Source organism: Tinamus guttatus, unplaced genomic scaffold, assembly GCF_059628265.1.
Source record: "Tinamus guttatus ecotype Peru unplaced genomic scaffold, ASM5962826v1 Tinamus_guttatus_pri_ptg000474l, whole genome shotgun sequence".
Taxonomy (NCBI): Eukaryota; Metazoa; Chordata; class Aves; order Tinamiformes; family Tinamidae; genus Tinamus; species Tinamus guttatus.
Window position 1 is genome coordinate 334,078 of NW_028289008.1, and position 22,075 is coordinate 356,152.

Sequence of the window (22,075 nt, forward strand, 5' to 3'; positions counted from 1 at the left end):
CACCGGGAGTCTTTGCAAGGTCTGTCGGACAGGCATCTGCTGAAGCTGACACCTTCTCAGTTAAAAAAAGCATCTGTGGGAATTCCTCCTCTTCACTATCCGAAACTTCCCAGAATCTGGGCTTCAGGAAACTTTGTATACTGCACTCTGATGACCATGCCTCAACAGGACTCTTTTTGAGGTGAAGCGAAGTTGTTGCTCCGTCACTAGGACTGCCCTCAAGAGGGGTACTGCCCTTCATTTCCTGGTCTCGGACCGGGCTCTCCCAGTCGAAAGCCCAAGAGATAGATCTGGGTCTGCTGCCAGGGCTGGCATTTGCCCAGCCAGCCAGGCTGGAGTTCTGGCTGTTTCCTCTCAATGGTGATGGATACTCAGCGTGCCAGCAGTCATCAACGGGGACTGGGGGCTCATCGTGAAGCGAGACAGTACTGCTCAAAGAAAGACGACTTTCATCAGCTGAGTTCTCCCTAGGCAACTGTTTGTCTGACAGCGATGTTTCAGGAACTTTTATGAGGCTGAGAGCCATTTCATGGTCACTGTTACCTGCCACTAAGCTCTTGGTCTCGAGTTTAGACATCGATTGCTTTATACGGTTTATACTTGTGACACGTGTCTGCGTTGCGAAATCCCTGCTTTTGGTCTGAGGTGGTGTGTCTGGCACTAGCCAGGAGCTGTCCATACCTGAAGACTCCTCGCGACTCTGCCCTTTTTCATGGCTCAGGTTCAGGCTCTGTTTGCTCTCTGTACAGGCACCTACCTGGGTGCTGGGAGGCAACTCTCTGGACATTTTTACATCATTATTTGTAAGTGATGCATCTGTAATGCGACATGAGACCTGGGATGATCTCAGCTGTATCTCAGTGACAGATGATGAGTTAGGTTTAGGTTTGGCGATCTCAGGCCCATGTGCTATGCTAGCACTTTTCAGTTGCTTGGAGATTTCCATTTCCTTCACAGGAGAGCCAGACTCTGGTAACTTCCTCTCTTGTTCTAGCTCCATTTCATCATCAGAAGATAAAACAGTAATATCAGCCTCTTTTCTGTTCTGGACTGCAACATCCGGAGTTTTTATGACAAAACTGAACAAAACTGAAGCATATTTATGCTTGTTTAAATCAGTGCAGGAAAGCTCTTCTGGAGAAATTGTGCTCTCTATGTTCCGATTTCCTGATGTAATGTCCTGCTCATTGGCTTTCTGGAAAGCTATTTTGGGAGACGGGAATGGTTTTTGATTTCTCTCTGGTGTTTTTGCTTCTCTGGGAAATTTCCTATCCGATTCTGAAGACATAAGTGAAGAACCAACAGCAGAATAAAAAGACATAGAAGATTTGAGAGGAGGACTGCCACAAAAACCATCCCTGTGTGGAGAGAGGTCTTTTTGTGACTTGGAGTAAGGAAGCAAATCATTAACATCAGCATGTTTTTCGCTAACAGCCTTTCCTGACTCTTTGATAACTTCTTTCATTGGAGAAGGCTCACTGTATTCTATCTGATTTTTGGAAAATAAGCATTTATAATTTTCACGCCTATCAGTATCATTGTGCAGTGAACAGTTGGTGAATTGTTGTTCTTCCAAGCGGTCGTCTCCTCCCATATTATGTGAAGCCTGAGACAACTTGAAATCTTTCCCACTTTCCCATCTCCTAACCCACTTGTGAGGCTCAAACTGACAAGACTCAAAATTGATGCTTGTGGCATTCACATTTTTGCATCCACTTGTATTCTGCATTTTCTCTTCTTCAGACAAGTCACATTTGGATGTTTCCACATCATTGTCTTCCCTCAGATGTTTGAAGTCATTGCTTATCAAGGCAGATACGGACCTTTTTGCCTCTTTTTTCTCAGTCTGCTGGTTCACACCTTGGGCTACCTCAGTATCACTACAGATGTTGTCATCTGTGCCTTCCCTCATCTCCAGTTTGTCTTGAACCATTTTTCTTTGAGTTGCAGCAAACTCATATATTTCCTCCGGCTCCTGTTCACCCACCCCGTTGTCGTCTTCCTTCTGGCATGCAGGGTTTAGCACAGCTTCTTCTTCCTCAGCTTCACCCACCCACACTGAGTTCAGGAGCTCTTTGAAGTTCTCAGCTCTGTTATCATTATCTTCATCGTCTCTCGCAGAGAGGAGATCATCTTCTGGATCCACTCCAGAAGATGCCTGGCTCTCTTCAGCGCAGTCCTTACACTTGAGCACAAGTTCCCTTAAATCAAACCTGCAAGAATGTAACAGAAATGTTAATGTTTATCTCCCTCAAAATTCATTCAAAATTCCAAATGTTATAGTTGCCTGATCAATCTAGTGAGTCTTGTAAAGAAAGTTAAATTTAATTTGTGAAACTGTTGTGCCAAATTAGACATGCAGTTTCAACATTAATAAAGTCAATAACAAGTTCAGGTTTTCACTCCGTGTCACCATAATCTTCTCAGGTTTCACACTTATTTCCCCCATTCCAAACAATGCATCGCTGCCACTACAGAGCATAATCAGTTCTCCTTGATTAGGTATGAGTTTAACTGACTATCAACATAGAAGAGCAGATTTTTTTTCCTGGTCTTTTTCAGAATTACTTTAAAAGGAGGACACCTACATTTCCAGAACTAAGTGATTTTGATCCGATAGAATGTGTTTCATCCGCTGCTGTTTCAAGTTCATTATCTAACACATGTCTAGGATCATGACTGACATAACAAATTAGCATTCCCTGCATCCACATTCTGCAAGTCTCATTCAGATTAAGTGTGTCACTAGGGCAATGCTTTGAGAATTACACTCATCACCATTGCCACCATCAGCTGTCATTAAAGATCATGAGACAAAACTTGGCAAAAGTGTTCTAGTCATAAACCAAAAATAGAAAATCTCAAGCAGATGTAACCTGAAGAAAGATTCATGAAAAAATGAGGATAAGATGCTCTTGTGTTCATATTTCACTTAAGATGGAAGCAGAGGTACTTGCATCTCAAGTGAAATGAGTTTTGTGAAAGCCACTGAAACCACAACAGAAGGTATCAGGTTAAAGTCCATGTGGCTGAAAGCATGAGGTGACCCAAAGCACACTCATATGATACAAACCTGGTAGCCAAAGCCCTCAGCTGGGGCACAATCCTAGCAGGGATGTCAGTATAAGCAGTGTAAAGATATCGCAGGAACGCGAGGACTGCCTCTTTTGTCACATCGCTCAGCAGCACCCGGCGCGTCTGCTCGTCGTCATCGTCCTTCACCTTCACATATATCCCTTCGTCGTAAACCTGTGCGGTAAAAGGAAAGCAAACAAGGTCCACTTCCTCATAAAGGAACAACACCAGCAGTATCTGCTCTCTATCAGGCCACTATTTTTTTTTTTTTTTTGTGTCAAAGTCTGTTCCTATGGCCAGGATTTGGTGCCTCAGAGGGAAGCTAAAATGACCAGAGATACCGTGAAGCTTTCAAGGACCCCTCATAAATGGTCCTAAGCACCTTGAGTTGAAACTGCTGTAATCATGCATGAGGACAAAACGAATTCTACTGATTCCAGAAAGAATGACAAAACTTTGTCAAGAAGTTGGTATGGTTTGGTGGCAGCTCTGTCAGAAGGCAAGTTCCTGTCTTCAGCCCACTACCTTTCATTGCCTTTGCAGGAAATTGCACAGGAGCAGGCTGGAAACTGTATGAACCAAAATGCTTCTGGAAACACAGAAATTACTTCACTGGCCTTGCCAAAGGCACAGGTCAATGCAGCTACCTCCATAGCACCTGTGGGAGTGACAGACCTCTGTCTGGGTTAGTTACAAGCACAGCTTGTAAATACTGTCTACTCCATAATCAGCAGGTCCAGAGTGACTTGCCACTGGATCTCCAAATACTCTGTGCTTACTGTACGGCATCACTAACTCATTTGTTGTGATCAGTCTGGAATAGACGGTCAAACTCCTGTTACTGCAAAGGGGCTTTACTCGAGGGGAAGAGAAAAGTCTAACAGCAGTACTTACCAGCTGAACAGCCTGTGGACAGCGTGCATACAGCACAAACATATGGGCATAAAGGATTTCTCCAGAGTCCACTTGAAACTGGATATCACTCAAGTAGGCGTTGTTGACCATGATATTGTAATCTTCTGCCAGCATCCTGAAAGAGGACTAGAACATAGAAGGGACACAAAGACAGAAGTTGTTACAGCTGTAAGGCATTTTCCTGGCAGATAAGGAGGCAACAGCCCAGTTTGTCAGCACTGCTGTACTCTGGGTCCCAGCGTGGGTATGGCTGCCTTTGCCTTCTCAGGACTAACAGAATCCTTATCAGTGCAAGGTCTTCCATAAGAGACGTAAGCAACCTAGTCCAACACACATCTCTGGCTTTGTTTCCCTCCTTCTCCTCTCTTCAAAGCTTAGCAGCTGTGAAGAGGCAGTCACATGCTGTCTTCCACTCTACTTGTGGAACAGCCTTTTGCATTACAGCACATCATCGTCCTCGGATCTTTACCACATCATTTCCTGATGTGGCAGAGCCGCTGCCTGCAGTTGGCCTCTTGCTCTGCTGTCTTCCACCATGTTTTTGAAAGCTGTAATTCCCACCTTGATGGAACTGAACTCAGTTCATAACAATTGCATAGAGCAAGAGGAATGAGGATGACCCAGGGGCAAGGTAATGAGCCTTTCCTCTCTTGTTCACTGTTTTGGTCTAGCAATGACACCTGGGAAGAAGCCCTCTGCAACAAGGGGGCAACACGGAATAAAAGGAATGCAGGTATCTAGTCCAGAGGAACTTGTGCACTTGTTACTGAAATCTCCTTTGAAAATTCCTTTATTTATTTACTTTTAAGTATTTACTCTTATAATTTTAGACTCCTTTACTGAAAGTTTGGGGAAGGCTGGTTGCCCAAGCGATCTGTGACTAGTTTAATGTCTGGCACTACCCCTACTACAAACCCATACAAGGCAATCTTCTAAAGACTCAGACTCCCTAGGTAGCAGTGTTGCTTCTGGAGGTGGCCAGTGCTTCAGAGAAGCGTGAAATACCTGCAGCCCATGGTTGAGGGAGGCTGCCTGACTGTAAGTAGAAAGCAGCTTTACCTGAGACACTAATTGTTGACCTTGTACTTTCTGAACCTAGCGCAGACTGGAAGAAAGGCAAGTTTTATCCAACTCCATGAGATGTAGTTCCACCAGAAACAGCAGAGCTCTTTATTTTATTAGCAGGTTTCTAGGTTAGTTCAGTGGGAACTCAGCCTCTCTACTTGCTTCAGTGTGTTTGCAAGGAGCCAGTACCAGTTAGCATGGAAACGGCAGCACACGCTGGGCCATTTCTTCCAGGCTTCACAGGTGGGCTAGAGGAGACTCTGCACGTCATGGACTGCTCTCCAAGGGCAAGACAGGAAGCTCAGTCTGGAAACCTGTTAGGTGTTTCTTGCTCTCTTTTTCTTGGCAGGTAGGACACCTGCAAGACGGTACCCCGAGAAGGCAGGCACTGCTTTCCAGGCAGGAAGCCCAGAACAGCCTTCCTGCTGACACTAAAATTATGACTCGAAAATGGGGAAATTAAGTAAGAACAGAAATATTCTGGCTGCACCATTCTCTGTGCAAAAGAAAGACTGGAAAGGAAGATAAGAGGAGAGGCATTGACAAAGTTCTGGTCAGAACCATGCAAAATGGGTGCGTACATGAGCCTGGATGAAACCCCAGACAGTTCTGTCTCTCCTGGTCTCCAGGAAGTGTGGCCTGTGTCATCTAGGCTGGGCATCAAAGCAGAGTACTACCTAAGTGCTGAGCAGATACATCCCTAGTAACTACCCCCAAATACTCTATGCACTACAGCCTCAATATTTAACCTGGTTCTCTTTGTGTAAATTATGCACAAATTTGCTTTATGTTACCTGTTATTTTAAATTAAGTAGGACAAACACTCTGAAACACCCACAAGCCTGCCTGTGGGCATCAATGAAACATCACGTATTTGGACTTCAGCTTTGCCTAGGATGATTCCTGTGAGTGACTGTAATGCTTAAACATCTCTGTTTCTGTGAAAATGAATGGGAAATACTCCATACTTCTGGAAATTAATCAAATGGGAGAGGCTTTTTTTTTTTAACAGATAAACAATACAAAAATACAGTGCAAATAAACAATACAAAAAAGGGGAAAAATAACATTTGTCCTTACATTTATATCGTTGCTTCTCGGAAATCTCTTCTCTATGGGTAGAAGGGCAAAGCCACTTAGTGAAGAATCACTGGAAGTCAATTCTTTTCCTCAAAGAAGAAAAGGCACATCTCAAGTCATGTACAACCTTCTTGTAAGACAGAATGAAGTGGCAACTCTTAACTGCCATTTCTTCCTTGCCATGACAACTCCCCAAGAAACTCCTGTCCCAGGCTGACATTTCTGAGCTGAACGGTTCAGCCTCCCCCTCTTGGCTTTATCAGATGCATTTGGTTTTCTTGGCATATGACCAGCAGCCATTTGCTGCAGCTTAATGGGAGAACTGAGGGAATTTTACCCAAGTCAAGTACAAAGCAGAGAGACATTAGATTTAGCAACCATAGTCTTCACTGATGAGTGAACAGGAGACACACAGTGCATATATTATGCTAAATGGTTGGACAATTTTAAGGCTACCATTGGTCTTGGAATGTGCCGTTGTGCAATGCACACCACTGTAACCAGGGAAGTTAGAGCTGCTCTTGAAGGAATTCTAGGTGGTGGCCTTTTTTCAGCCTGTGCAGATCAACTTCAGGGACTGTGTATCCATGTACCAACACAACATCATCTCTTACGCTCTTCTTTCACCAGGTCTTCTCCTGGTGAAACCTCGTAAGACAGTGCTGTCGGCAAAAGCCACTAGGCAGAAAAGAGCATATATTTTGGGGATATATTTTTGCCTCACGATTGGCCGTGTCTGGGCCCCCGGCTGGCAGAAATGCATCTGACACCTTTAAAGGATTTTTAAAATAAAACTTAGAAGCTGCTGTCTAAGAGGAGCTCTTCTTAAATATTGGGATCTATGAATCATTTCAGAAATGTCAACTTGATTGTACCTAAAGCCTACTACAGAACAATGCCCCCAAATATCACCCCCTGGATCAATCCCCCCCTTGACTTTTAAAGCACCAAAACACCAAAAATGTGCTATGAATTCAAATTGCTACGGATTCAATTCATCTGCATAGAACATCCTATTTTGTAAGTGCTCAGAGATTTACAGAAGACACGGAGTAACTAAGGTCATATTTATATGAGCTACACAATATTGCCCCTGAGAAGAACGACTGGATTTACTGATGCTCTTAGAATCTCAACCTGTTTCCAGAAAGTAAATTCTCTCTCCAGAACTTAACATAAAATCAAATTTCAGCCTCACAAAAGATCTAGGAGAGAAGTACAGAGATCAATACACATTTATCAATAGAGAAAGCAAGTTCTCAGACATGTGGAGCGATTTATTCAGCATTACACAAGCCACCTGTCCAGCTGTGAACAAAGCCCAGGAATCCAGACTGCTGCTCATGCAATCACCCTAAGCAGCCCTCAGCACTCTCCATGCACACACAGAAGCTAAATAACAGCAGAAACGTACCTTTTTCCGGGTTCTCTTCCTCGCTTTCATCAGAGGAATTCCTGCTAGCTGCAGCCTTTGGCAAGCTATCGCCCAGGCTATGTTTTAGCTGCTCAGGTGCCACTCTCTTGAAGTGCTGCATTCCCTCCACCGCCAGCTTTGCTGCCCGCACCTTCGACCCAGGCAGCAGTGGTGTCTTCAAGGTGTCTGAAGAGCAGGTCTCTGGTTGTGAAGGACGGAAGGATAGTGTAGTCTGGGAACAGTCACTCGGAGCATTCACTGAAGGGGACAAAGCACAGTTTCCCAGTCAGAATTAAACAGGTAACTGAGCTGCCCAGGGAGCTCTTGGGAAGCTTCCCAAAACAGCAACCTGAGATAGTCAAAAAGAATGAACATGTTTCTACTCTGATCTTCAAGCCCTATCCATGCTTCGGACTTTCAGGCTCAGAACCAAGCAACAGGTGTTCCTAAGGAGGGGTGGTAACGAGCAGCAGGCTAACAGCTCAGTGTATCTCCGCTCTGCTTTGAGGCAACCTGTGAGATCAGACCAAAGATCTCACCAGCCCAGTTTCTGAGTGCAGTCACTAGTAGATAATTACGAAAGGGTATCAGGCAGAACAAGTACAAAATAATCCTTCTGCTGGTTGACCTTAGCTGTCAGTTTAAGGATTTCATGCACTGGTGACTGCCTTCTGGTCATCATATTTAGTCATCACTGAAAGACCAATCCTTCATGAATTAACCCAGAACCTTTCTTAATTTATCTTTTTGGCCTTGGTGACAGTCAATGGCAACATAATTCAACATTCAATACAATAACACACTGTGAAAAAACACTTTGATATAATCTAAACTTGCTTCTTGATGATTTGAGGGATGATTTACATTCTGAAGTCGCAAAAAAAAAGGTAATGACTCCCTCATGTAGCACTCAGCACTTAGGTTTCACCTTACTGAAGAACTGCATACCTCCTCCAGACTTCTAAAGAGCTCTACTGAACTGAGTCTTTTCAGTACTAGCCTATTTTCTGTCTGAAAGATTTCAGTGCACGCACCTGTCACATTCCTCTTGGTAGAGTAACTGGTCACTGTGCGCAGCTGGCTGTCAGGGAAAGCGCTTCTCCTGTCTTCTTGTGACGTCCCACCACTACTGCAGGGCACAGCATCATCGTCTTCTTCACGCATCCCTGTCGGCACCTTAGAACCCAAATTTTGTGGCAAATCTTTCCCCTTCACTACTGGAAAGCACTGATCGATTTGGCTCCCAGGAACAGATCTGCCTGTTGTAGTGGTCTTTGTCCATTTCTGAACCTTCTTTGTTGCCTCAGTATCCTCAGCTTTCTCCTCAGTATCCTCAGCTTTCTTCTTTGCCCTACCGACAATTTTTGCCCACACTACTTTAAATTCATTGTCCTCTTCATCCATGGTGCTGCAGGCTGCAGTAATGCTGCCTAGCAGCGCTACAGGGAAAGATCTCAGGAACAGTCAGGGCTGCGTCTTCTCTGGCTCGCCGCCTTCATTCTTCAGACGCCAGCACTTCTCCACTGTTCCAACGGTGGACTTTCCTCTGTGATTAATTCATCTGCATAGAATATATTATAGCATTTAGTGCAGCACATTCTCCAAGGACCCTGCTTATTTTCACTCAGCACAGTGATGACTTTCTTGTTCAGAGGATTTTGGAATGGAAGTGAAGCATTTCAATCTGCCCAAAGCATGTGTAGGATCTTCATGGTACGCTAGAGGGCTTCAGAAAGATTTACTGAAGCCCTTTAATGGAAAAACCTCTAAAAGGTGGATATGTAAGATGGTATACGCAGATGCAGTGTGAAACAGGCCTCTGGTACCAATTTGAAAGAGGACATTCTTTGAAGACTCTTCTTTGAAGGAGAAGAGATTCTCATATAAAATATTGCAGCACATAAGTATAATAGCACATATAGACCCAAAACACTAATACTGTACTTTCAGCACAGACAGACACAGGCCACATTCAAAAGCATGCTGACCTCTCCTTTGAGGTCAGAATCCTGCCTGGAGCTCAGAATTTGAGATGTCCCACTTGTATATGCATCCATATCTACATTTACATAACACAGCAAAAATGAATGTATTCACTCCCACAAGGTGGGGAGGAAAGACTGTCACTCGGAGTGCAAAATTTCATTTTGTGACACAGCATATTTAAAGAAGAGAGCCTGTCCCCATGCTGAAAAGCAGCTCACAGAGTAAGGCTTAGCAGTGCTTGGCCTTGCAGAAGAGTTTCTCGGACAGATGAGAGAGCACATCTAACAAATGTGCCCACCCTTCTTTCACCTCTGTGTTCTTACCTCCTCCTTTGGCTACTCAGTAGACACTGACCATGTCTCATAAACTGTTGTCACATACACCAGATAAAAGTATTGTCTCTTTTTTAGCTGGTTTAAATTAGCTTCTTAAACTAATTAAAAAAAAAAACTGATTTAACTAAGTTTCTTAAACTTTTTCTACAGTAAGAATAACAGTGCTAGCTAGTGATTTCTTGGAACAGCAATAGGTACAATAACATCCATATGGAAATGCCATCAATCCCTGAGCAACACTAGAACTAGATTTCTATTCTTAGACATTTTGATTGTCCTCTTCTTCCTAGCCCTATGTTCACTACGGTTCTGGCTATTTTAATGGAGCTTTTATATTGACTCCCAAATCCATTTCTTTCAAAACTTAAACAGAGTGTTTCATTTGGAATGGCAGCAGCTGTGGTTCAGTTTCTCCAATAAAGCTCTGGGCACCAAAAGACTCAAAATGCAGGAAGAACACAAGCAGGATTGTTTTCTCAAATGGCTTGGCTGCAGCCATGCAAGGCTAAGGAATGCTGGTTACACATTTTCACAGGTCAGCCTTTCCTATAAGCAATTACAGATGTTAATAGATTAATTTATTTTAAATTCAACCTCCCAAACCTGCAGAGGACTTTGCTGTGAGTCTTAGATCATTTCCTGAGAGAGAAATTGACATTTTCTGTAACCAGTTCATAAATTTATTTTTTTCCGACAGAATCTTGGAGTAGTTATCACTACAAATTGACCTTTTTTTTTTTTTTTTTCCCCCTAAGTAGGAGGAGGCACACAGAGAATCTCACATCCTCCATGGCTTTAAATAACTCTCACAGACATATGCATACACATGTCATATTATTTACGGTGACTTCCTGATGTTAAACTTTTGTTTGCAATTAATACTGAATGCCCCAGGCAGATCACGTGAGATGTATAAGCAATGCAAACCTAAGGATTAATCTATCTTACTCCTCCATCTACAGACGTGTAGTGAGGCGTAGGCACAGACCAGGATCCTCTAAATACATCTGATCATGCTGTTATTGATGTACCTTAAAGCCCCTTTGGCACCATCTTGTAGAGCTTGTCAAGTAACAGTTTTGCAAAATTATTTATTTCAATATAGAATTCGATTAATTTTGTAAGATTTTAGGACTCTACAAATCACACAAGCTGGTCAAATAAAATAAACAGCAGCACTTACCTATCCACTTAGATGTTCGGTCTACAGCCCAACTGAACCTTTTGATGTATATAGTCAAAATAGCACAGAGCAGCAAGAACCTAGATGGTTCTTGAAGATGGAACCTAGAAATTGGGAGGAAAGGGTTAGATTTTAGTGTATTTTTACTAATTCCTCTTTTTGCTCAAGTTCCAAGCTTCAGAGGGTGGGAGAAGGTGACAGCACATGCTCTAATGGTGCTAAGTTTAGCCACTTCCACAAGTACCTGTGTACTTAAATATGTGTGTGAATTCAAATATTACTCAGGATCTGCTCAGCCCAGCACTGCTCCCAGCAGTGAACAGCACTGCTCCTGCAGAAAACAAACAAACAAACAAACAACAAACCCCCCCAACGCAGCTCTTTGGAAGTCAGAATAGATCAGGCTAGATAAAGTCCTGAACAACACAACGCAATTCGAGAGCTGACCCTATTTTGAGCAGAAAGTTGGGACTCATGATACCATGAATAGTCTGCCCTTTCTTTTTCCATCTTGTTTCCTAATAACTTGCTTGAACCCAGAACCACAACTCTATGGCACACTCTCTCCTACTGAGACATAATGCAAGAGCTGCACAGTGCAGGTTCTCTGGCTTTGTGGAAGTGCCAATATAATATATAATACCGAGGAGAGAGAACAGGAGTTACTCAGTGAGCAGAGCACAAATATAAGTGTAGAAGACAAATTCCAAATCAGGTACTAACCTTTCTGCTCTAGTCTCTGTCAGTCTTCCTATGCCAGACAAGGGTAACTGAAACAGATAGGGAAATACAAGCAATGACAAATTAACAAGCAAAAAATAACGGCTAAAAAAAAAAAAAAAAAAAAAAACAGATTTTAAGAAGCAACCTTAGCAATGACCAGCATCATTGTCTACCAGACACTACCCACTTATGTTCCCTCATAACCCGTCAGTGCATCATGTTCATGTTTCCTTTAAAGCAACCCCCCTCACTAGTACCTCGTACATAAGGCAAAACATTTTATATCTAGTAAAATTTTTATCACGTTCCAGAAATGAATTTTAAATCGGTACTTACATGACAAAAACTGCCCCTGTTTTTTAAGTGTTATAGAAACTAACCTCCTATTTTACAGAGCATCTTATTGAAAACAGAAAAACTTCACATTATACCTCCTATGGAAGGATAAAGGGGAAGTAATCATAAAAATAAAAAGTAACGGTTGCTCAGTGCAAATTTTCATGGCTTGTATGCAAACACAGTAACATACAAATCAGGAATCTATGCAGCGGGTGTTTCAAAATGAAAAATACAACCGAGAATTAAGCACAGAGCCGCGGCCCGCGGAGGGGATCGGGGGGCGCCGGTGCCGCCGCTCCCGCCCGGTCCTCGCCGCCCCCGGCCCGCCGCTGACCTCTCCGCCGCAGCCGCGGCTCCCTCCGCTCCTCGCACCCCGCCACAACACCGGGAAGGACCGCAGCGAAGCGCATGCACCGCGCGCCAACGGCCCGCGCTTGCCGCTGCTCGGGCGGTGCGCGCAGGCGCGTCCGAGCCGAGCGACGCAGGCGCAACACAGACTTCCTGACGCCACAGCGGTTGCCGTGGTGACGGGCCCCGCCCTGCGAGCCGGGCCCAACGGCCGCCGCTCGCCAACGGCGCCCCCTGAGGGCCGCCCGCCCCGAGCGCGGGAAAATAAAAAAAAAAACGCTCAAATATGGAGTAAAACCCTAAAACACCGATCCGCTGGGCACACCGCTCACCCGCTCTCGGGCAAAAACAGCGCCAAAGCACGAAAACTTACAGCAGGGAGGGGCGCTTCTATTAAGAATTAAGGTCTTTGAAACATCCAATGCTAGAAACACATACATGTTGAGGAGATAAAGACAGAGCCTCTGCTTGCGAGCATCAAATATTTGCTTTTTCAGCTCTGTGGTTAAAACCCGCAGTGGTCATTTGCGGGCCACAAAGCTGCTGCTAAAGTCCATTAAATCCTCCTGCTCCAGGGATTTAACAAGCCCCTTCCTGCTTGCAATGAAGCTGGAAGGTGGACAGCTCCATCGCTCAGGCTTTCACAGAGCCCATCGGGCAAGCGACAGAGCATTACCTTTCATTTGTGCTTTCTGCTACCTGGAGTTGACAAGGAAGACGGATGTTGCCTTTCCACAGCATTTAGTTTGGGCTCAGATCACACGCTGCATTTTAATTTCAGACTGTGTTCAAAAGCAATTGAGTTAGTTGTGGCTAAAGGTCTAAAGGTTTGAAGCTTGCAAAAACTGACATGAAAAACTCCTTTGTTTTTGTGTCTTTCAACACTTCTGCTGGTTTATTCAACTTCTTTCTTAAGTTGCTACGCTTCATGGGAATTAGAAATGCTCTTAAGAAAATCCTGCAAGAACTTGCAAGCAAATATTGCACAAATATACCGAAAATACTCCAGTTAGGAGGCACTGAGACATTGCATCGGTTCCACAATTACTACTAAGCCAAGTCACAGTAATATTTTGCTGCACAGTACTATAAATGCCATTCTTGAGCACCAACTACTTAAAATAAAAACCCAAACTAAATGTTAGAGACACAGGAAACATAGTATAGGGAGAGAGCTAAATTATTCCAAACAATCTTACTTTTGCCTTCATATTCTCATCTGTGTTTCCAAATAGACAAAGCAAGGCAGGGACTAAGCAAGAGACAAAACCCTTATATACAGCCCTTAAAAACTAACACATAAGGTAAAACCTTAGCTTTCTAGAAATGTCAGATCACATTCCTCACCTTCCAGCATAGCACTTGCTAGTACTGAGCCCCAAAGGCCAAGTTCTCTGGGATAGATGTTACTGGGTTAGGTGGCGAATCGCACTGAATTGCCCAATGAAAAACACCGACACTTAAAAGAGGAGGATCCCTCAAAAATGTGAAATGCATAACACGCACAGGAATCTGTTTTTTCATCATCTGAATCGTTTACAACTTGTGTTCAACTTCTATACGACAACCACCTTGAACCTTGCTGATCCATGTGAATACCTTGCAGCCTTTTTAAAATCTGCACTTAAAAACAACCAGCTGTATTGTAGTATTATTATATAAACAGACTCCAAAGCAAAGAGATTTAACAGTATCTGCTAGTATCTGTAGATGTTCATACTGGTAAACCTGTATCTATTTCACAGCACATTTCTATGCTTCTGACCATTGCTGCAATGCAACAAGGTCATCGTTGCTACAAAAGCCTCCATTTGCTATTTGCACCCAAGAGTATTTGGAAGACGCTGCCACAGTAACAGGCTTAGAGAGAGGAAGGAGCTTTCCCAAAATTATGCAGCTGATCAGAGGCAGGATATCAGATTCCCTGCGTAGGAGCTGATCTACAAGACTTTTGTTACTAAAACTCACTTTTTTGTCCCATTAGGGAAGTGGTCTGTGTCTGAGATGGCCAGCCAGTCCCTGATCCATCATCTTTGCATTTGAAGAGCAGCTGCGACCGGTCCCAGCTATTGGAGTTTGCAGCCACTCACTTAGGGCCTGCGATGTCACCTTCTGGGCACAAGAAGCTCCAGTTCCCCAAGAGTGGCGGTGACGTGAGCGCAGGGGCAGCAGTGGAAGGCACACGTGGTTCCTGCTAACCGGGGAGTGCAGATTCCCCTGGCTCAATGCAGGCAGCTGGGAGATAACAGCTCCCTACTGAACTTCAGCCGAACAGTAGAGCTAAAAATGGCTTGGAGCAATGACATGGGACTGAAATGATGTGCTAGAATAATTAATAGTACTGGAAAAGGTACAGAAAGGTAACATGGATGCCCAGGTTTGGAGCAGCCTCTGTATGAGAAATGATTTAACGGGGTGTTCCGCCCAAGAAAGGTTCATCTGATGGGAGATATCAGAGCTCTGTAAGAACACGCATGTCCTGCAGAGGGTGGGCAGCCATCTGCCCTGCGCTGTTTATTCCAAAACAAGAACCACGGGCATCCAGCGAACCAGTAGAAGGCAGCTTCAAAGCAGAGGATGTGGTTCCTCACAAAGCGCTGCAAGCTGCAGAATTCCTCAATGTAAGTTAGGCTGGATGCTAAAACACCCGCAGATGCAGACAGCAATAAAACACACAGCGGGTTATGAAATACCCCACACCGCGGCTGGCTCGGGAGTGCCCGAAGCCGCAGAAGACCCGGTTCGGACGGCGCGGGGGGCCCTTACCTGCACGGGCGCTGCTCAGGGGCGCCTGGAGCCGGCGGAGCCACCGCTCCTCGTCCTGCTCCATGTGGGAGATCAGGTTCCGCCGCTGCCCGGAGCTCCTGCCGGGGGAAGGGAAAGGGGAGAGCAGAGCCCGGCCGCCCGCCCCGCCGGGGCGCCTGCGCCGGGGTCCAGAGAGCAGCGACGCGCGGCCTCGAGGCGACAGCCGCGCTGCCCGGGCCCGCGGGGCCGGCTCCGACCGCGTAGCGGCCGCCGCGAGGCCGGGCCGAGCCGGGCCGAGCCCGGCCGGGCCGCTACCCGCTCCGGGCTCACCCACAGCCCGGCGGCGGAGCCACGTGACGGCGGCGGCCAATGGCAGGCGGCGGTCGCGGCCGCGGCCTGCGAGGACGACGTGAAACGGCGGCGGCGCTGCTGCCGGTGCTCGGCGCTGTCCGGGCGCGTTACGAGGCGCTTCTCGCCGTTCAGGGCCCGTCGCTGCCGAGTATGAACGGCGGGCAAGCTCGTTACCTGCAGCACGCGGCTCCCCCGTGGGGGAAGCGCCGCTGTCACGCGGGGGAGCCGCTTCTGAGCCTCGTGCAGGAGCAGGAGGAAGGTTCTTGGCCCTCGAGGTCCCCAGCGAAAGCAGAGGGGCAAAGCAGGAGAGCGGAGACCTGCCCTGGGAGGCCGCCAGGAGGGCTGCCGGCACCGGGGCCCAGGCGCCAGGGACACACGTCAGCCACCACCGCGGCTGGGGCGAGATGAAAGGGAAGAGCAACCGCACGCAGGGAGGTCGGAACGCACCGTGAACGCGTTACCTGTGTCCCCAGGAACCTCTGTGGGACCTGCGTGGCCAGGCCTCCCCCCGTCCTTCGTATGGCCACCATGGAGCTGAAGCGCACAGGTCACTGACCAAAGCCCACGGAATCCACCAGCATGGAGCTACCAAAGGCTCCAGGAGGCCCTTGGATGAGCACAAGGCTGTTCTTGTATTTAGCACTTCGGTACCTAAACTTTAGCACTGTAAACACAATAGTTGGGAGTTACTGGTCGGGTAGAAAGGGAGGGCACAACAGTCATCACCCTACCGATTTTGTAGGTAGGAAATGTGATAATGCACAAAACAACAGGCAGTAGCTGCAAAAGTTGCTCTACTAGTATCCATAGGCACTCACACAGATCACTTCGTTGTCACACACATTTGGAAGTGGTTTTTTTCAAAGCTCATTTGGAGCTCATCAGGTGTGTTGGGGTAGGACAAGGGCTTTATGCATTGCCAATAACATATTGGCTACTTTTTAACATAGTAAACAATTCAAATCTTTGTTGAAAAGGTTTTTTTCTTATAGAGACAATGGATTTTCCAAGAGAGATATGACCCTGTGTTAGGAACATACAAAAACAGAGAAAAGTATACAAATGAAACTGATTGATAACGTCATCACTGGCAGATGGAAACATTAATATTAGCTGGAAGAGACACCCTTGCGTACAGATTAACAGAGCAGGAGAATGAATAATGGCTTTCTGATAATTTGCAGCATGCAGGCTGCATTGTGACCTATCTGACATGCTGCAAGTCATTTTTCCTCTTTTGGGAGAATTGTTAGAATTAGGAAAACCATTTAATTTTGTCAACTGTAGCCACAAGAATACTGAGAGAAGCCTCTGCAAAATGTTATCTCCAATCCGAATGGCACAGTTGTTAAATTTTTGTTTTGTTTCATTAGGCAAAGTGTTTAGTTGAAAGGCTTAAGGATGACAGATAAAAGAGGATATAGGCATTTTCAGTAACTGTTCTTTTTAAATTTTTTTTTTTCTTAGCATGCTACCAAGTTTCTTATGGTGCAGTCCTATTAGTTGAACGATTGTAATTTATATGCCCAAAGTGTAACACTGTATTTGCTGAAGGTCAAGATATAAGAAAGAATGGATTGCAAAAGTTTTGATGATAAATGTCTTGACTAGGAATACAGCAGAGAAGATGGAAAGGGATCTTACTTATTTTCACATATTAAGACTGACAAGAGAGAAATATGTGATACATTATGGGAAACAGTATTTCCTAGAATGCCACTTAAGGCAAAACTTGGCCTTTTTCTGCAAGAAAGTCTTCCCCCATCTCTCCTTCTGGCCAACCAAAACACCTTCCCCAGCCTTACCTGGAGTCTCTCCTACCTTGGTGCTCTCCATCTCAAACAAACCTGGTGATCTTCCTCTCTCCAGCCACTGCGCAGCAATCCCTTGTTCCAGCTCTCCTTGCTGCTGGGCCCCTGTGCCACGACTCACCTTGTCCTTCCGTCCTCTGCTGAGGACCCTTCCAGCCAGAGCGCTCACTGTGGAGCCACTACTGCTCCCAGCTAGACCCAGGACTGCTGCTTAGGCTGCCCCGGGCCTTCCTAAGGCATTACCTGTTACAGTTTATCATCAAGATCTTATTCTGTTTATTTATATAAATTAAATAAAAAGGCTATAATATATCAAAAATATAAATAATTTCCAGAATACATAAATACGTTACAAAAGTGGCTCCTTTTTTTAAAAAAATAACAATGTGTCCTTTTTGCCAAGACCTTTTCAGATTCAAAGCTCTCAAAACACATGAAAGTCAGAAGAGCTCACAAAATACATATAAAAGATGACCTTTTAGGGTCCAGGAGTTTGTCCAAGAGTTCCAGATGATGTTCACAACTTCTTTTACAATAGGTTTAAGAAGAGACTGTTCAAGGAAGAGATTTAATCACTATAATACCATCTCCTTAAAAAAACAAAAACAAAAAACCCCACCTCTGTCAAGGATGTGCTCTGATCGGACTACAAAGACAAGGTAACACAGCCCTCAGAAAATGGAGCAGATTATATCGTGGAGATCCCAGCACGCCAATACCTGCTACATGTTGGACACACACAGCGGAATGTTGGAATCCAGGCTTTCACACAATTGCTGGTGTTAGAGGACACTGCAAAGCCATGAGAAATAGTTTAGAAGAACAGCTGCACACAGATTGAGGAGTTTTACCAGAGACCACCAGATTAACCAAGGACAGCAAAGGCCTCTTATTTCCACAATGTCCCCTGCGTAGCAATCAGTAGGGCCGCTCAAATACTGAATAAATAACTACTTGGAGAGTCTGAGGATTCAGGAAAAAAGATCTTATTAGGGAACTAAAACTTATTAGGAAAAAATGGAAAACAAAGATAAAGAGGAGAAGCAGCAGGGGAGTGCACCAACAGGAGGGATCTTTGCAGCTGCCGCTGGAAATGGGAGAGAGGCTCCATTCAGTAGCGTTTCCTCTGTCTTCCGTTCCCCTTGCCTTTGGCTTCCTTCTCCTTCCGCTCTGCAGCCGTGGTGAAGGTGATACAGTAAGCATCTAGAAAATCCATCAGCTTTGCCTTGGAAATCTTCATGCCGTTTGCTTTCAGCTCTCGGTGCAGTGCAGCCAGCTCAATTGGCTCGTAAAAGAGGACCTTGTGGTACAGGACTGAATTTGAAATGATGCAGTTTCCCACTGCGTCCAGTGTATCTGCTTCCTGGGCTGCTGTCTGAGAAGCTGGGAGCTCCTCTTCCTCATCTTCGGATATATTGCTACAAGAACTAAAAGTGAGAAAAAGTGCAAAAAACAATCAAGGAAACCACTGGTCATCAAGGGCACACTCAGAGATGCCCAAGTCCCTGGCTGCCAACCCTTGCAATGCCCTGTGTAGGATCTCCGACACCAGCAATTGCCAAAGGGAGGGAGGCAGAACACGCCACGTGTTCTGCAAACCTGCACATCGAGCTGTGCCGGTGCTGCCCGGCATTCCTTGCTCCTGCTGCACTACTGCTGACACACTTGCTCTGTGCAGCACCACACGCAGTGCTCACCGAGCAGCGCTCCCTGCTCCTCTTGCAGGCTCTCACTCCACCCTGCGAGGCTCCTTGCAGTGCCAGCTTTGAGCTCTGCCCATGTGCAGTTTCACCCGTGAGCATTTCTGTGCTCTCAGAATAGCTCACTAGCAATTAGACTGAAACGCACAACAGAAGAACTTACTTCAAGTGACAAAAGCTCAGGGAAGCTGCCTACAGTACAGATCCCCTGTATTCTGCATTGACACTTATATTTCCCATTTTCCCAGCTCATCTCTGTGCTGCACAGTAGACTCCTTCGTTAGTATTTTGTTCCCCTACCTCTGTATACCAGTAGAGACGTCACTGCCATCCAGCGAGGATGAAGATTCCTGAGAATATGAAGATTCCTGAGATGATGAGAGCATCAGCTCCTCCTTATCAGCTGCCAGAGAGCTCCTCTCTGGAGATACAGTTGGTGTCTGTCTACAGTTGGAGATTTTGGCACGTTTCCCACCAACATGCCCGTTAGTCTTCAGCTGCCTACGGCGCTTGGCTGGAGGCCTCTGTGGGGGAAGCTGGGAGGATGGGATATCATCCTCTGTGTCAGTATCCACATCCGTATCCACGTCCTGGTGAGGATCCTGGAATATGGCCTTCAACTTTAACACCATCTGGCGTTTTGGGAAAGGACGAACTCCAAATCTGAAAGAGAAAGGTAGGACTTAAGCCTAAGATAATGCTGCGCCTTCCACTGCTATAGCTCAGGAATGTGACCAGGCCAGGAAGCTCAGTGGCCAGCTGGAAGAGCATGACATTGGAAAACCATCAAGTTTTCCCCTTTAGCACAGTAGCTGCCTTTCACACCACCTACCAGCAGGTTTCTCACAGAATCACAGAATGGTTGGGGTTGGAAGGGACCTCTCGAAATCATCTAGTCCAACCCCCCTGCTCCAGCAGGGACACCTAGAACATGTGGCACAGGGTGACATCCAGGCGGGTTTGGAAGATCTCCAGGGGAGGAGACTCCACAACCTCTCTGGGCAGCCTGTTCCAGGGCTGTGACACCCAAACAGTAAAGAAGTTCTTCCTCATATGGAGATGGAACTTCCATGTATTTTTTCTGCTCATAAAGAGATGTACTTGCACTTTTTTTTTTTTTTTTTGTAGATATACTTGTAGAAGCAGTGCTAACCTGCTCAACTCCCTCTTCAGTTCTGGGGTCTTCATAAGGGAGTAAGCTGGCATTGGTGTCATAGGAGTCTCAGGAGACTTGTCCTTCTCTTGACAGGCAGGTTCTGCAACAGAATGAAATTGTCATCAGAATTAGTACAGAAGGATATAGGAGGGATGATATCTTCCCCTCCTGGTGGCAGATATTTTAATGTTATCTAGTAACTGTTTAAGAAGAACTACTTGTCTGCAAGCTGCTCTACTAAATACCTTTATACTGAACAGATCAACACTTTCGTCTTCCTTGGGTCTAGGATATTTGCTTTTTAGTGTCTTTAAATCAGAAAACAAATTGAGCCATATGTTAGGTCTGAATAAAAAAGCCCACTGGAGGCTTTGATAGAACTGCTGCAAGGTAATTAAAAATATATGTTTACTGAATTCTGTGAAGTGGTTCTTTCCCAAGGAAGAAAATTGCATAGGAGAGACTTGATGCAGAAGAAACCGAACAAGTCAAGGTTCTGGGGGCCTGAATTAGATACTGATTTAGTGATACTGATTTCCTGATACTGTGAAGCACAGTCAGTCTCAGGTCATGTTCTAAATCCTGCTTGTTAAACTAATTACTTACGATAGTATAATTAGTAATATATCTAATAAATATTAAGGGATAAATTGCTGTTCTTAGAGCTTAGATGGAAGGAACTGTCCTAGTAAGCAGCTGACCCCAGAAGGGTATGACCCCAGAGGCTAGTGTTCTCTGTGTCATCAGACATTCAAGCAGACAAGGCCCAGCTCCTGACACCACTAAGTGCAATCTGGTGGCAAAGAGCAGCTTGGCCCTTAGTCTTGTGTGCGTCCTGAAACCGCTCACTGTGTCCTCCAGTTGGGACCAGTGCTGGACACACAAAAATCTGTTGGAAGAGCCTACAATCAGCAAACACAAGGGCAGGGCAAGTCAAAGCAAAGGCAAATCAGAAGAGCTTTGCAGGAAAATATGCAGAGAGCCTACCCGTGGGCAGGAGAGGCACCTACTTCCAGCCAACCTCTATCTTCTACCACTGGAAGCAAAGCTTACCCGATGTCTTCGTGTAATTGTTAGCACATACATCAGTGATGAATGCATGAAAAACAAGACCCATTACTGCAAGGAATAATCATTCCCTAGCATGCAAAGTGAAGGCTGTTTGATTTTTTTTCCCCTCCCAGGTAATGTCTCATCATTTCTACAATGCATACGATCACTGTCAAAGCAGCAGCATGAATGGATCACAAATGGCTACGCTCCAACTATCCCACGTATTTAGTTGCACTCCCCCACATCAGAAGCTGACTGTACCTTCTTGTGCCTGGCCCTGACTGCTTTGGATGAGAAGGCCAAAACACCCTCTCAATATAGCAGGTGAACAACAAACAGGATGATCACCTAAAATGACAACAATTTAACCTACTTCAGTGAACTCTGTACAGATACAAGCTCTCACCGGGAGTCTTTGCAAGGTCTGTCGGACAGGCATCTGCTGAAGCTGACACCTTCTCAGTTAAAAAAAGCATCTGTGGGAATTCCTCCTCTTCACTATCCGAAACTTCCCAGAATCTGGGCTTCAGGAAACTTTCAGGAGAGCCAGACTCTGGTAACTTCCTCTCTTGTTCTAGCTCCATTTCATCATCAGCAGATGAAACAATAATATCAGCCTCTTTTCTGTTCTGGACTGCAACATCTGGAGTTTTTATGACAAAACTGAACAAAACTGAAGCATATTTATGCTTGTTTAAATCAGTGCAGGAAAGCTCTTCTGGAGAAATTGTGCTCTCTATGTTCCGATTTCCTGATGTAATGTCCTGCTCATTGGCTTTCTGGAAAGCTATTTTGG

General features: G+C 45.3%; 1 protein-coding gene across 1 annotated transcript in view; it reads right to left on the reverse strand.

Annotated features, from left to right (window-relative positions):
- The window catches only part of LOC148592956 (structure-specific endonuclease subunit SLX4-like), an 88,530-nt gene that overhangs the window by 53,556 nt on the left and 12,899 nt on the right, over nucleotides 1-22,075 (reverse strand). Inside the window, exons 9-12 of the mRNA XM_088533006.1 lie at nucleotides 9,376-9,419; nucleotides 3,970-4,116; nucleotides 3,074-3,249; nucleotides 372-2,213 (exon numbers count right to left, since the gene is read on the reverse strand). Coding sequence (XP_088389132.1) covers nucleotides 372-2,213; nucleotides 3,074-3,249; nucleotides 3,970-4,116; nucleotides 9,376-9,419 — 2,209 coding nt within the window. The remainder of the gene's footprint in view (nucleotides 1-371; nucleotides 2,214-3,073; nucleotides 3,250-3,969; nucleotides 4,117-9,375; nucleotides 9,420-22,075) is intronic.